Raw genomic sequence first — 14,932 nt, forward strand, 5'->3', positions numbered from 1 at the left:
ATCGGGTCGGCAGATTAGGGGTTAATAGTTGTAGTTAGATTGCGGCGACGTTGGGGGGGGCAGATTAGGGGTTAATAACTATAATGTAGGGGTCGGCGGTGTTAGGGACAGCAGATTAGGGGTTAATAGTTATAATGTAGGTGGCGGCGATATTCGGTCGGCAGATTAGGGGTTAATAAAATAATGCAGGTGTCAGCGATAGCGGAGGCAGCAGATTAGGGGTTAATAAGTGTCAGATTAGGGGTGTTTAGAGACTCGGGGTACATGTTAGGGTGTTAGGTGCAGATTTAGTGTTTCCCCATAGGAAACAATGGGGCTGCGGTGTTAGTTTTTTTTCAGCCGAAACTCCCATTGTTTCCTATGGGGAAATGCCGAATCTTAACGAGCTAATTCGGATTTATTCGGAGATACGGCAGCTATTTCGGATTCATTCGGTAGATTCGGAAGTATTTTAATTCGGAAATCCGAATCGATCCGAATCTCCGAATTTACCGAATTTCCGAATTAATCCGAAACGAACCGCACATGTCTAATTTTTGGTGAACAATTTTGCTACGATTTTTGATGCACCTTAACTATACAATTTTTTCCTGCATATTTTTTTGTGTGAATAGTTCAATTATTTGTTTTGTATGATTTTTAAATTACGAATTTTATTGTGCACTTTTATAATGAATGTGTCTCTTTCCCATACGAAAATGCAGTATATGCCCCTTAGCAAGACACCCTGTTTTCATCCTTTTTTGTAATTCCACCTGGAAAATAGAAGGACTGGCGAGCATTCTTATAGAATCTCACCAGCCCAGAGAACTTTATAGAATCAGGGGCATATTTATCAAGCTCTGAGCTTGAAGTCACATGTTTCTGGCGAGCCTTCAGAAACACAAGCTATGAGGCAGCTGTCTAAAGACCGCTGCTCCATAACCTGTCCGCCTGCTCTGAGGCAGCGGACAAACATTGCCAGAAATCAACCTGATCCAATACGATCAGGTTGATTGACACCCTCCGATCGTATTGGATCATGTCCGCTCGCACATTAATGAATAGGCCCCTTAGTCTCTAAGTGTGTAAGTGTTTTTAAAATATATTACAATACAAAATCAAAGTTTGGCAACTTTGTGGAGTCATTTTATTTTTATTTTTACATGAGACAAGAATAGGACTATCCAAGGTATGGCTAAACATTCAAATCCTTTTTTTTCTTCACTACTTAGAACAAGGCTCTCATAACATTCTTAACATTTTAAAATTTAAAAGCCAACCTCAATATAATTTATATAAAGGCCTGGAAGCCTTAGCGCATATTTGGCTTAGCATTTGAGCAATAGCCAAAATGAGTTTCTCAGTATGCCCCAATGAAAGTCTATTATGTGAGAGGCTTAGCATATCTGTGCTATCCGATATTCTGATGTTATCGCCCTAGGCTTTCACTTGAGAATAAAAAGACTATTGATTAAACTTGGGAGCTGTTGGTGTACAATAACGCTAATATTTTTGTGCTCCACTTGTAATCTAGGTCTTAGTTTGTACACGAAAATATATAACATTAACACAAATCTGAAGGCTAAATGTCTTACCTGTATGCCCATCTCTTCCTTGATGATTTATATTTAAAACATTTTGATCAAGAAGATATTTTACAAGCTCCACATTTTTGCCATAGGTGCAAGCACTGCAAAAAAATAAAAATAAAATATATATATATATACTTTTGATAAATCAAATTCTTTGTATTTATAGCGATACCATTTTTTGTTCAATTGCATGAATAAATTATTTTTTTTGGGACTATACCCCCCGTAAATATTACTCCTTTATATTGGCGTTAGTTCAATTAATAGAAAAATGATTACCTATTTAGGGCTAGGTTACAAGCGGTGCACTGCAAGCGATATCGGGCGAGATTACATATACGCCACAGGCTTCAGCGCAAGCGATGAAACCCGCGCCGCACATAATTTCACCTCATATTATATAAACCCCGCCAGCAGTTCATAAAGTGCCGTAAATCGGATAAACTAGCGATTTCCAGAAATTAGCGTAAATACAAATTTCTGGAGTCGCCAGTGATTTACGGCACTTTAGAAACTGCCAGTGCCTAAGAAAATAAAAAAATAAGTCAAATTTCCTGTAAAAGTCTAACACGTCTCCCAAAAATAAACCCGACACGTAAAATTCCTATATCCGCCATCAAACCCACATCACAACTAATAATAAATGTATTAACCCCTAAACCAACAACCCCCACAACGCAATATGCCTAATTAAACTATTAACCCCTAATCCGCCATTTACATACATCGCAATCTACCTAATAAATGTATTAACCCCTAATCTGCCATTCACCCGCATCACGATCTACCTAGTAAAAGTATTAACCCCTAATCCGCCATTTACCCACATTGCAAAGTCCCTATTAAAACGATTAACCCCTAATCTGCCATTAACCCACATCACAACAAACCTTATAAATCTATTAACCCCTAATCTGCCAAACCCACACAACGCAATAATCAGAGTAAAACTATTAACCCCTAAACCGCCAAACCCACACAAAGCAATAATCCAATTAAAACTATCAACCCCTAAACCGCTAAACCCACACAACGCAAATAACTAATTAAATTACTAAGACCCCTAACCTAACACCCCCTAAATTAACCCAAATTACCTAAATTAAAAAAAATCTAAGTTACAAACAATTAAAATAAAAAAGCTAACATTACTTAAAAATAAAAAATTAATTAATCTAAGATTACAAAAAATAAAAAAAATCTAACATTACAGAAAATAATAAACATAATTATCTAAAATTAAAAAATTAAACCTAATCCCTACGAAAATAAAAAAGCACCCCCAAAATAAAAAATGCTAAACTACTAATAGCCCTTAAAAGGGCTTTTTGTAGGGCATTTCCCAAGGTTAAACAGCTCTTTTGCATTTAAAAAAAATTCTAAGTCCCCCCTTACAGTAAAACCCCCACTCACCAAACCCTCCAAAATAAAAAAAACCTTACACTAATAAAACCTAAGCTACCCATTGCCCCTAAAGGGGCATTTGTATGGGCATTGCCCTTAAAAGGGCATTCAGCTTGGGACACTTCAGTAGCTCCATAGCAGTCTAACTAATTCAAGTTATTTGCCGGTATCATTTGTTGTACAAAGCTGTGAAAAGAGAATAGCAGCAACGCAGAGCTAACTTGATCAAACTCAGCTATTTTGATCCGCAGTGCCGCTACAGTTTGCCACTTAGATCTCCATACCACGAGGACCAACACCGGCCTCAACCGATCTTCCCTTAGGCACTCATAGCCCTAGCACCTAATCTAGAGCTGGGAGAAGTGGCGGTTTTGTCTACCGGAAGGCGCTCACTTTCTATAACTCTAGTGGCCAACTCAAGCCCTGTCAACGGAGTCAGCAATGGGTCAGCAGTGGGCCGCATCTGTGTGGCGCGAGTCATAAAAGTACATATATTCCATTGTACCTATCTTGTGTATATATATACATAAAAAACAACTGTTATCCAGCAAGGCATAGAACCATTTCCATCAAAAGGTTATATGACCGTTAAATACATTTCATTGTTAAAATATCACTTAATTTTATATTATTTTAAAACAATGAATGATAATTTCAGCTTATGTTACATTGTATCAACATTATCATAAATGTTTTATACAGTTATTCAACATCTGAAAATTCACCCCAAAGGGGACAAAGAGCTTGATTTCAACAAACGATCGCTGAGTGGATCTAGTCATTCTTATTTGCTTTTATTATTAGACGGAACTCTTATCTTTTAAAAAGGTCCCTAACAGGCTTATATAGCCAGATCCTACCTTTATGTACATAGTTGGTTAGTTTCCTTTTTACCAGAGAATGGAAAGTGTATTTTGTTGTTTGTGGTTGCACCGAATTAAATGTGTATTGCTGACAACCATTCTGAATTGTTCAACATCTGTAAATTCACCCCAAAGGGGACAAAGAGCTTGATTTCAACAAACTTCCAATCACTTCCTATATTGGCAAGCGTATACATGGGCCAATCAAATTACAGCATAAACTAAACACGGAAGTGCACTTGCACTATGATCGAAATATACCTAAGCCAGAGTGCCTACAATTCAGAATGGTTGTCAGCAATACACATTTAATTCTTATTGAGGATAGAGCTCACTTGTAGTACCTTTGAAACATTTCCAGATGAGAGCCCCATTCAGCTGTAATATTAGAGGAAATTCATATGACCTGCTAGTATCTAGTTTTTAGTTAGACAATATACTTTACAGAGGAAATCAGCAGATATGTTTAGCTCAAGTGTATAAATACTAAAAATGGGCCCAAAAGTGGCCTGTTATATCATCATCACCTGAAACTTGTAGACACTGAGGTTTCGCTTTAATTTGAACCCCTCCGCCCCACATCAGTGTCATTATATGATACTTTACAATATCGACAACTTTACATATACTAGTTTCACCTATTCTAAAATACCAAGCGGTGTTTACCCGCTGTTAATTTCTCTCAGATTATTACTATCACCATATATCCCTACTTACCTATTTAATAAGTGTCATTAGACCCAATGGGGTCTTCAGTTTGACTAACATGCCTAACCAGTGTTTCTAATATCAAGAGGCCCAAAAGTGGCCGGCTCATTAGTAACTCATAAAAGCATTTATAACTCTAAAATGGAGGTTTCAGAGGTTTATAACTCAGAATTCATTTTGTCTTTCATATACATCGTTGCAATGTATTCCATGCTAAGACATTATTTGTATATCTTTTCTTGCGAAAAACCTAGTATTGTATTTTTTTTTTTTATAAAAGGGCATTGAGCTCTTTTACTATCCTTAAAAGGGCATTCAGCTCTTTTAAGAGTGCCCATTAAAACCCTAATCTAAAAAAAAAAAACTCCAAAAAAATTAAAAAAAGCCTAACTCTAACTCTCCAAATTGGTACTCAACATTCCTGAAGTCCAGCGGAGAAGGTCCTGTTCTAGGAGGTGAACTCTTCTTACAAGGGGTCAACGACTTCTTCCAAGCGGGGACCTCTTCTATCTTCATCCAGGACCGTAGAACTGAAGACTGGCGACCGCAGAACTGAAGACCAGCAACCGCGGAACCATGGAACATGGAGAATCCTCTTCGTACGATCACCGCCGTACACTGAATAGTGAATTTAAGGTACGCAATTAAATATGGTGTCCCTTGCATTCCTATTGGCTGATTTGATTCTTCAAATTCAAATCAGCCAATAGGATGAGAGCTACTAAAATCCTATTGGCTGATTTGAATTTTTAGAATCAAATCAGCCAATAGGAATTCAAGGGACATCATATTTAAATGTGTACCTTGAAATCAATCCTCAGTGTGCGGCGGTGATCGTACGAAAAGGATCTCCATGCTCCATGGCTCCGCAGTCACCGGTCTTCAATTCCGCGGTCATCGGTCTTCAGTTCCACGGTCCTGAATGAAGATAGAAGAGGTCGCCGCTTGGAAGAAGACTTCAGTGCCGGACTTCAGGAACCATGAGTACCTATCTGGGGGTTAGAGTTAGGTGTTTTTTAAATTTTTGGGGAGTTTTTTTTTTTTAGATTAGGGTTTTAATGGGCACTCTTAAAAGAGCTGAATGCCTTTTTAAGGGCAATGCCCATACAAATGCCCCTTAATGGGTAGTTTAGGTTATTTTAGTGTTAGTTTTTTTTATTTGGGGAGTTTACTGTTAGAGGGGGGGAATTAGTATTTTTTTTAATTTAGGGTAATGCCCTACAAAAGGTCCTTTTAAGGGCTATTGGTAGTTTAGCATTAGATTAGGGGGTGTTTTTATTTTTGGGGGCTTTTTTATTTTCATAGGGATTAGGTTTAATTTTTTTATTTTGGATAATTTTGTTTATTATTTTCTGTAATGTTAGATTTTTTTATTTTTTGTAATCTTAGAATAATTTAATTATATATTTTTTTATTTTTAAGTAATGTTAGCTTTTTTATTTTAATTGTAACTTTTTATTTTTTATTTAGGTAATTGGATTAATTTAGGGGGTGTTAGCTTAGGAGGTGTTAGGTTAGGGGGCATAGTAATTTAAATAGTTATTGCGTTGTGTGGATTTGGCGGCTTAGGGGTTAATAGTTTTAATCGGATTATTGCGTTGTGTGGGTTTGGTGGATTAGGGGTTAATAGGTTAATTAAGTTTATTGTGTTGGTGGGGTTGGCAGTTTAGGGGTTAATAGTTTTAATAGGTTCTTTGCAATATGGATGAATGGTGGATTAGGGGTTAATAGTTTATTAAGGTATATTGCGTTGTGGGGTGATGGCGATTTAAGGGTTCATAGGTTAATTAGATGTTTTGCGATCTGGGGGTTGGCGGATTAGGCGTTAATATAGTATATTAGTTATTGTGGTTGACAGGTAGATATTGTGCATGCATTAGGTGTTAGTTATTTTCAGGAGGTAGATAGATATTGCGCATGCGTTAGGTGTTAGTTAATATTTTCAGGCATAGTGTCTGCCTATGTGTGGCAAGGTGAAAATAGAGTAAAATATCTTAATTTTCACCGCGTAAGTCCTTGCGCTGAATATGTGATACCGATTTGCGACGCAGTTCTATGTTAGCTTATGGGAGTAAAAATTGCGGCCGATGGGTGAAATATATGTGCCACGTATATTTCACCCATCGGCCGCAATTTCTACTCCCAAAAGCTAACATAGAACCGTGACGCAAATCGGTATCACATATTCAGAGCAAGGACTTATGCGGCCGACGGGTGAAATACACGTGTTGCATTTATATGCGGCGCTGTATATGTGATACCATAATGTGAAACCAAAAAAAAACGGTGTCGCCGGCTTTTGCGGGCGACGACGCATATGTAATCTTGTCCATCGTCTTTTTGCATGCAACAGAAATAGTACTCGCATTACAAGTTGAAACAACTTGAAAGTAAATGCGATCGTGCAAGTACAGTCACATTTTACACTCATCTGGTTAGCAGGACTGCCAACCTCGCATAGAGGGTAGTGTGTTAAAAACATTTAAAATAACAGTTAGACTCATATAGACAATATCTAAAAAAAATATATTCATCTAAATATTAAAAAATATATATATGGCATATGGCAAGGTGTTTGACTGCAAAGGGCAATATATATATATATTACACTAGTGCAAAATAATTTTTTGGGGAACTTTTAAGATGAAAGCAACCCAGCAAGCGCAAAAACAAAAATCCAAGCGATGTTTTCGCTTACGCAAGAAAAAAAATATGTACGGCGCCACTTGTAATCTAGCCCTTAGTATTTTATATCAGTGTTTTTCAAACATGGTCCTCAATTTCCCCCAACAGTCCAGGTTTTCATTATAGCTGAACTAGAGCACAGGTGAAATAACATAATTTATGTAAGAACTTACCTGATAAATTCATTTCTTTCATATTAGCAAGAGTCCATGAGCTAGTGACGTATGGGATATACATTCCTACCAGGAGGGGCAAAGTTTCCCAAACCTCAAAATGCCTATAAATACACCCCTCACCACACCCACAATTCAGTTTAACGAATAGCCAAGAAGTGGGGTGATAAAAAAGTGCGAAAGCATATAAAATAAGGAATTGGAATAATTGTGCTTTATACAAAAAAATCATAACCACCACAAAAAAGGGCGGGCCTCATGGACTCTTGCTAATATGAAAGAAATGAATTTATCAGGTAAGTTCTTACATAAATTATGTTTTCTTTCATGTAATTAGCAAGAGTCCATGAGCTAGTGACGTATGGGATAATGATTACCCAAGATGTGGATCTTTCCACACAAGAGTCACTAGAGAGGGAGGGATAAAATAAAGACAGCCAATTCCTGCTGAAAATAATCCACACCCAAAATAAAGTTTAATGAAAAAACATAAGCAGAAGATTCAAACTGAAACCGCTGCCTGAAGTACTTTTCTACCAAAAACTGCTTCAGAAGAAGAAAATACATCAAAATGGTAGAATTTAGTAAAAGTATGCAAAGAGGACCAAGTTGCTGCTTTGCAAATCTGATCAACCGAAGCTTCATTCCTAAACGCCCAGGAAGTAGAAACTGACCTAGTAGAATGAGCTGTAATCCTTTGAGGCGGAGTTTTACCCGACTCAACATAGGCAAGATGAATTAAAGATTTCAACCAAGATGCCAAAGAAATGGCAGAAGCTTTCTGGCCTTTTCTAGAACCGGAAAAGATGAAAAATAGACTAGAAGTCTTTCGGAAAGATTTAGTAGCTTCAACATAATATTTCAAAGCTCTAACAACATCCAAAGAATGCAACGATTTCTCCTTAGAATTCTTAGGATTAGGACATAATGAAGGAACCACAATTTCTCTACTAATGTTGTTGGAATTCACAACTTTAGGTAAAAATTCAAAAGAAGTTCGCAACACCGCCTTATCCTGATGAAAAATCAGAAAAGGAGACTCACAAGAAAGAGCAGATAATTCAGAAACTCTTCTGGCAGAAGAGATGGCCAAAAGGAACAAAACTTTCCAAGAAAGTAATTTAATGTCCAATGAATGCATAGGTTCAAATGGAGGAGCTTGAAGAGCCCCCAGAACCAAATTCAAACTCCAAGGAGGAGAAATTGACTTAATGACAGGTTTTATACGAACCAAAGCTTGTACAAAACAATGAATATCAGGAAGAATAGCAATCTTTCTGTGAAAAAGAACAGAAAGAGCAGAGATTTGTCCTTTCAAGGAACTTGCGGACAAACCCTTATCTAAACCATCCTGAAGAAACTGTAATATTCTCGGTATTCTAAAAGAATGCCAAGAAAAATGATGAGAAAGACACCAAGAAATATAAGTCTTCCAGACTCTATAATATATCTCTCTAGATACAGATTTACGAGCCTGTAACATAGTATTAATCACAGAGTCAGAGAAACCTCTTTGACTAAGAATCAAGCGTTCAATCTCCATACCTTTAAATTTAAGGATTTGAGATCCTGATGGAAAAAAGGACCTTGAGACAGAAGGTCTGGTCTTAACGGAAGAGTCCACGGTTGGCAAGAGGCCATCCGGACAAGATCCGCATACCAAAACCTGTGAGGCCATGCCTGAGCTACCAGCAGAACAAACGAGCATTCCTTCAGAATCTTGGAGATTACTCTTGGAAGAAGAACTAGAGGCGGAAAGATATAGGCAGGATGATACTTCCAAGGAAGTGATAATGCATCCACTGCCTCCGCCTGAGGATCCCGGGATCTGGACAGATACCTGGGAAGTCTCTTGTTTAGATGAGACGCCATCAGATCTATTTCTGGAAGTTCCCACATTTGAACAATTTGAAGAAATTGGGTGAAGAGACCATTCGCCCGGATGCAACGTTTGGCGACTGAGATAATCCGCTTCCCAATTGTCTATACCTGGGATATGAACCGCAGAAATTATACAGGAGCTGGATTCCGCCCAAACCAAAATTCGAGATACTTCTTTCATAGCCAGAGGACTGTGAGTCCCTCCTTGATGATTGATGTATGCCACAGTTGTGACATTGTCTGTCTGAAAACAAATGAACGATTCTCTCTTCAGAAGAGGCCAAAACTGAAGAGCTCTGAAAATTGCACGGAGTTCCAAAATATTGATCGGTAATCTCACCTCCTGAGATTCCCAAACTCCTTGTGCCGTCAGAGATCCCCACACAGCTCCCCAACCTGTGAGACTTGCATCTGTTGAAATTACAGTCCAGGTCGGAAGCACAAAAGAAGCCCCCTGAATTAAACGATGGTGATCTGTCCACCACGTTAGAGAGTGTCGAACAATCGGTTTTAAAGATATTAATTGATATATCTTTGTGTAATCCTTGCACCATTGATTCAGCATACAGAGCTGAAGAGGTCGCATGTGAAAACGAGCAAAGGGGATCGCGTCCGATGCAGCAGTCATAAGACCTAGAATTTCCATGCATAAGGCTACCGAAGGGAATGATTGTGACTGAAGGTTTCGACAAGCTGCAATCAATTTTAGACGTCTCTTGTCTGTTAAAGACAGAGTCATGGACACTGAATCTATCTGGAAACCCAGAAAGGTTACCCTTGTCTGAGGAATCAAAGAACTTTTTGGTAAATTGATCCTCCAACCATGATCTTGAAGAAACAACGCAAGTCGATTCGTATGAGATTCGGCTAAATGTAAAGACTGAGCAAGTACCAAGATATCGTCCAAATAAGGAAATACCACAATACCCTGTTCTCTGATTACAGACAGAAGGGCACCGAGAACCTTTGAAAAAATTCTTGGAGCTGTAGCTAGGCCAAACGGTAGAGCCACAAACTGGTAATGCTTGTCCAGAAAAGAGAATCTCAGGAACTGATAGTGATCTGGATGAATCGGAATATGCAGATATGCATCCTGTAAATCTATTGTGGACATATAATTCCCTTGCTGAACAAAGGGCAAGATAGTCCTTACAGTTACCATCTTGAACGTTGGTATCCTTACATAATGATTCAATATTTTTAGATCCAGAACTGGTCTGAAGGAGTTCTCCTTCTTTGGTACAATGAAGAGATTTGAATAAAACCCCATCCCCTGTTCCGGAACTGGAACTGGCATAATTACTCCAGCCAACTCTAGATCTGAAACACAATTCAGAAATGCTTGAGCTTTCACTGGGTTTACTGGGACACGGGAAAGAAAAAATCTCTTTGCAGGAGGTCTCATCTTGAAACCAATTATGTACCCTTCTGAAACAATGTTCTGAATCCAAAGATTGTGAACAGAATTGATCCAAATTTCTTTGAAAAAACGTAATCTGCCCCCTACCAGCTGAGCTGGAATGAGGGCCGCACCTTCATGTGGACTTAGAAGCAGGCTTTGCCTTTCTAGCAGGCTTGGATTTATTCCAGACTGGAGATGGTTTCCAAACTGAAACTGCTCCTGAGGACGAAGGATCAGGCTTTTGTTCTTTGTTGAAACGAAAGGAACGAAAACGATTATTAGCCCTGTTTTTACCTTTAGATTTTTTATCCTGTGGTAAAAAAGTTCCTTTCCCACCAGTAACAGTTGAGATAATAGAATCCAACTGAGAACCAAATAATTTGTTACCCTGGAAAGAAATGGAAAGTAGAGTTGATTTAGAAGCCATATCAGCATTCCAAGTCTTAAGCCATAAAGCTCTTCTAGCTAAAATAGCTAGAGACATAAACCTGACATCAACTCTAATAATATCAAAAATGGCATCACAAATAAAATTATTAGCATGCTGAAGAAGAATAATAATATCATGAGAATCATGATTTGCTACTTGTTGCGCTAAAGTTTCCAACCAAAAAGTTGAAGCTGCAGCAACATCAGCTAATGATATAGCAGGCCTAAGAAGATTACCTGAACACAGATAAGCTTTTCTTAGAAAGGATTCAATTTTCCTATCTAAAGGATCTTTAAACGAAGTACCATCTGACGTAGGAATGGTAGTACGTTTAGCAAGGGTAGAAATAGCCCCATCAACTTTAGGGATTTTGTCCCAAAATTCTAACCTGTCAGACGGTACAGGATATAATTGCTTAAAACGTTTAGAAGGAGTAAATGAATTACCCAATTTATCCCATTCTTTGGAAATTACTGCAGAAATAGCATTAGGAACAGGAAAAACTTCTGGAATAACCACAGGAGATTTAAATACCTTATCTAAACGTTTAGAATTAGTATCAAGAGGACCAGAATCCTCTATTTCTAAAGCAATTAATACTTCTTAAGTAAAGAACGAATAAATTCCATTTTAAATAAATATGAGGATTTATCAGCATCAATCTCTGAAACAGAATCCTCTGAACCAGAAGAGTCATCAGAATCAGAATGATGATGTTCATTTAAAAATTCATCTGTAGGGAGAGAAGTTTTAAAAGATTTTTTACGTTTACTAGAAGGAGAAATAACAGACATAGCCTTCTTGATGGATTCAGAAACAAAATCTCTTATGTTATCAGGAACATTCTGCACCTTAGATGTTGAAGGAACTGCAACAGACAATGGTACATTACTAAAGGAAATATTATCTGCATTAACAAGTTTGTCATGACAATTAATACAAACAACAGCCGGAGGAATAGCTACCAAAAGTTTACAGCAGATACACTTAGCTTTGGTAGATCCAGCACTAGACAGCGATTTTCCTGTAGTATCTTCTGACTCAGATGCAACGTGAGACATCTTGCAATATGTAAGAGAAAAAACAATATATAAAGCAAAATAGATCAAATTCCTTATATGACAGTTTCAGGAATGGGAAAAAATGCCAAGAACAAGCTTCTAGCAACCAGAAGCAATAAAAAATGAGACTTAAATAATGTGGAGACAAAAGCGACGCCCATATTTTTTAGCGCCAAATCCACATTATTTGGCGCCTAAATGCTTTTGGCGCCAAAATGACGCCACATTCGGAACGTCGACATTTTTGGCGCAAAATAACGTCAAAAAATGACGCAACTTCCGGTGACACGTATGACGCCGGAAACGGAAAAGAATTTTTGCGCCAAAAAAGTCTGCGCCAAGAATGGCGCAATAAAATGAAGCATTTTCAGCCCCCGCGAGCCTAACAGCCCACAGGGAAAAAAGAGTCAAATTTTTGAAGGTAAGAAAAAATGAATAATTCAAATGCATAATCCCAAATATGAAACTGACTGTCTGAAAAATAAGGAAAGTTGAACATTCTGAGTCAAGGCAAATAAATGTTTGAATACATATATTTAGAACTTTATAAACAAAGTGCCCAACCATAGCTTAGAGTGTCACAGAAAATAAGATTTACTTACCCCAGGACACTCATCTACATGTTTGTAGAAAGCCAAACCAGTACTGAAACGAGAATCAGTAGAGGTAATGGTATATATGAGAGTATATCGTCGATCTGAAAAGGGAGGTAAGAGATAAATCTCTACGACCGATAACAGAGAACCTATGAAATAGACCCCGTAGAAGGAGATCACTGCATTCAAATAGGCAATACTCTCCTCACATCCCTCTGACATTCACTGCACGCTGAGAGGAAAACCGGGCTCCAACTTGCTGCGGAGCGCATATCAACGTAGAATCTAGCACAAACTTACTTCACCACCTCCATCGGAGGCAAAGTTTGTAAAACTGAATTGTGGGTGTGGTGAGGGGTGTATTTATAGGCATTTTGAGGTTTGGGAAACTTTGCCCCTCCTGGTAGGAATGTATATCCCATACGTCACTAGCTCATGGACTCTTGCTAATTACATGAAAGAAAATCAGCTGGTCGGTAACCATGGTTACTAACCCGCTCTCACCCATCAGCTGATTATTGCACCTGTCCACTGGTTCAGCTATAATGAAACCCTGGCTTGTTGGGGGAACTTGAGGACCGCGGTTGAGAAACAATGTTTTATATGAAGCATAGAATACATTTAAATAGCACATTTTAAGAATGGTTTAATGTAGGAAAATACAAAATTAATCAAAAATATTTAACGCTTGTCTAACTTATATCACGCCCATCCCCTTCACTGTGTAAAGAGAACACTGTTTTACCTGTGAAAGGCTGTTTCACTGAAAATGTTTTCTTTGGTCAAGCTTTCTGTGCCTGACAACTGGATTAGTTCTCTTACAACTTCTGATTTCCCATTATAACAAGCACTGTTGATAAAATAGTAAAGATAAAGATAAGATTATCTGTATATTTAGTGACCACAATCTGCCATCACCTAAAACTTACAGGTGCAGAGGTGTATCCCCATAAATATTGACAACATGAGGCTGAACGTCAACATTACTTTGTAGAAGAAACTTCACAATTTCATGATGTCCAAAACGTGAGCAGAAATGAAGTGGGACATGGTCTTCATTATCCTGAGCGTTCACTACAAAGGTATTATTATAAAGAATGTTATGAAGAACCTGAATGAATAGAATGCTTACATATTACTGTAACTGATAACACATAAATATATATGTATTTACTGTACATATTTCATGGTCTAGTATTCTGCACATAGCAGAATATGTTCTATGTATTCCTATACATATCTGTATATATCTATACCTATATATAATCATGTGTATATAGATATAGATATATATTGTATCAAAATAGCATCATATATATATATATAGAAATATGTATTTATTAATACATGGAATATATTCTGCTATGTGAAGAACAATGGAATGTGAAATATTCATATTTTCATGTCGGGTTATAGCACTTGAGAATATGTGATCCCCCCCACACACTTTTTTGCTCCATTGACTCCTATGGGGGAATAATCAGGCGTGATATTGTAAGTTCGGCTTTTTACTCTCGTCAGGTTAACGCGTGAGCGAAAACAATTTCCTTTGAACTTGTAACTTGAGCGCAACCCAACACGCCCAAAAAACTTACTTCTAGAGAAGTTAACACTCGAGCTGGAGCATTAAATACTGCTCCACTTATAATCCGGCCCTTAGGGTTCTGCCCACTTAAGGCCAGATTACAAGTGGTACGCTAAATAACTTTTTAATCTGTGCAATAACTGCGCTCAAACTAAAAATGTATTGTGACTGGGTTAGCATGCATATTACAATGAAAGACCAATGTATAATATCTTCAGGATTTCAGATACCATGACTTTGTTATCTTCTCCCCATAGACTTCTATGGAATGCGCTATTACTTTTACACCGTTACCGTTATTACAGTTACCGTTCAGTTACTGCAATATTCCAATTGAGCTAAACCTGAAGTAAGTTAGAAATACTTTTAATTCCTATGTTCTTCACAAAAAAATATTTTATTTTAATATATATATATATGTGTGTGTGTATATATATATATATATATATATATATATAGAGAGAGAGAGAGAGAGAGAGAGAGAGAGAGAGAGAGAGAGAGAGAGAGAGAGAGAGAGAGAGAGAGAGAGAGAGAGAGAGAGAGAGAGAGAGAGAGAGAGAGAGAGAGAGA

General features: G+C 37.7%; 1 protein-coding gene across 1 annotated transcript in view; it reads right to left on the reverse strand.

Moving 5' to 3' along the window:
* The window catches only part of TNNI3K (TNNI3 interacting kinase), a 587,433-nt gene that overhangs the window by 440,568 nt on the left and 131,933 nt on the right, over positions 1-14,932 (reverse strand). Inside the window, exons 8-10 of the mRNA XM_053693350.1 lie at positions 13,707-13,851; positions 13,523-13,627; positions 1,578-1,672 (exon numbers count right to left, since the gene is read on the reverse strand). Of these exons, the coding sequence (XP_053549325.1) occupies positions 1,578-1,672; positions 13,523-13,627; positions 13,707-13,851 (345 nt within the window). The remainder of the gene's footprint in view (positions 1-1,577; positions 1,673-13,522; positions 13,628-13,706; positions 13,852-14,932) is intronic.

The sequence above is a fragment of the Bombina bombina genome, chromosome 10, assembly GCF_027579735.1.
Source record: "Bombina bombina isolate aBomBom1 chromosome 10, aBomBom1.pri, whole genome shotgun sequence".
NCBI classification, from domain to species: domain Eukaryota; kingdom Metazoa; phylum Chordata; class Amphibia; order Anura; family Bombinatoridae; genus Bombina; species Bombina bombina.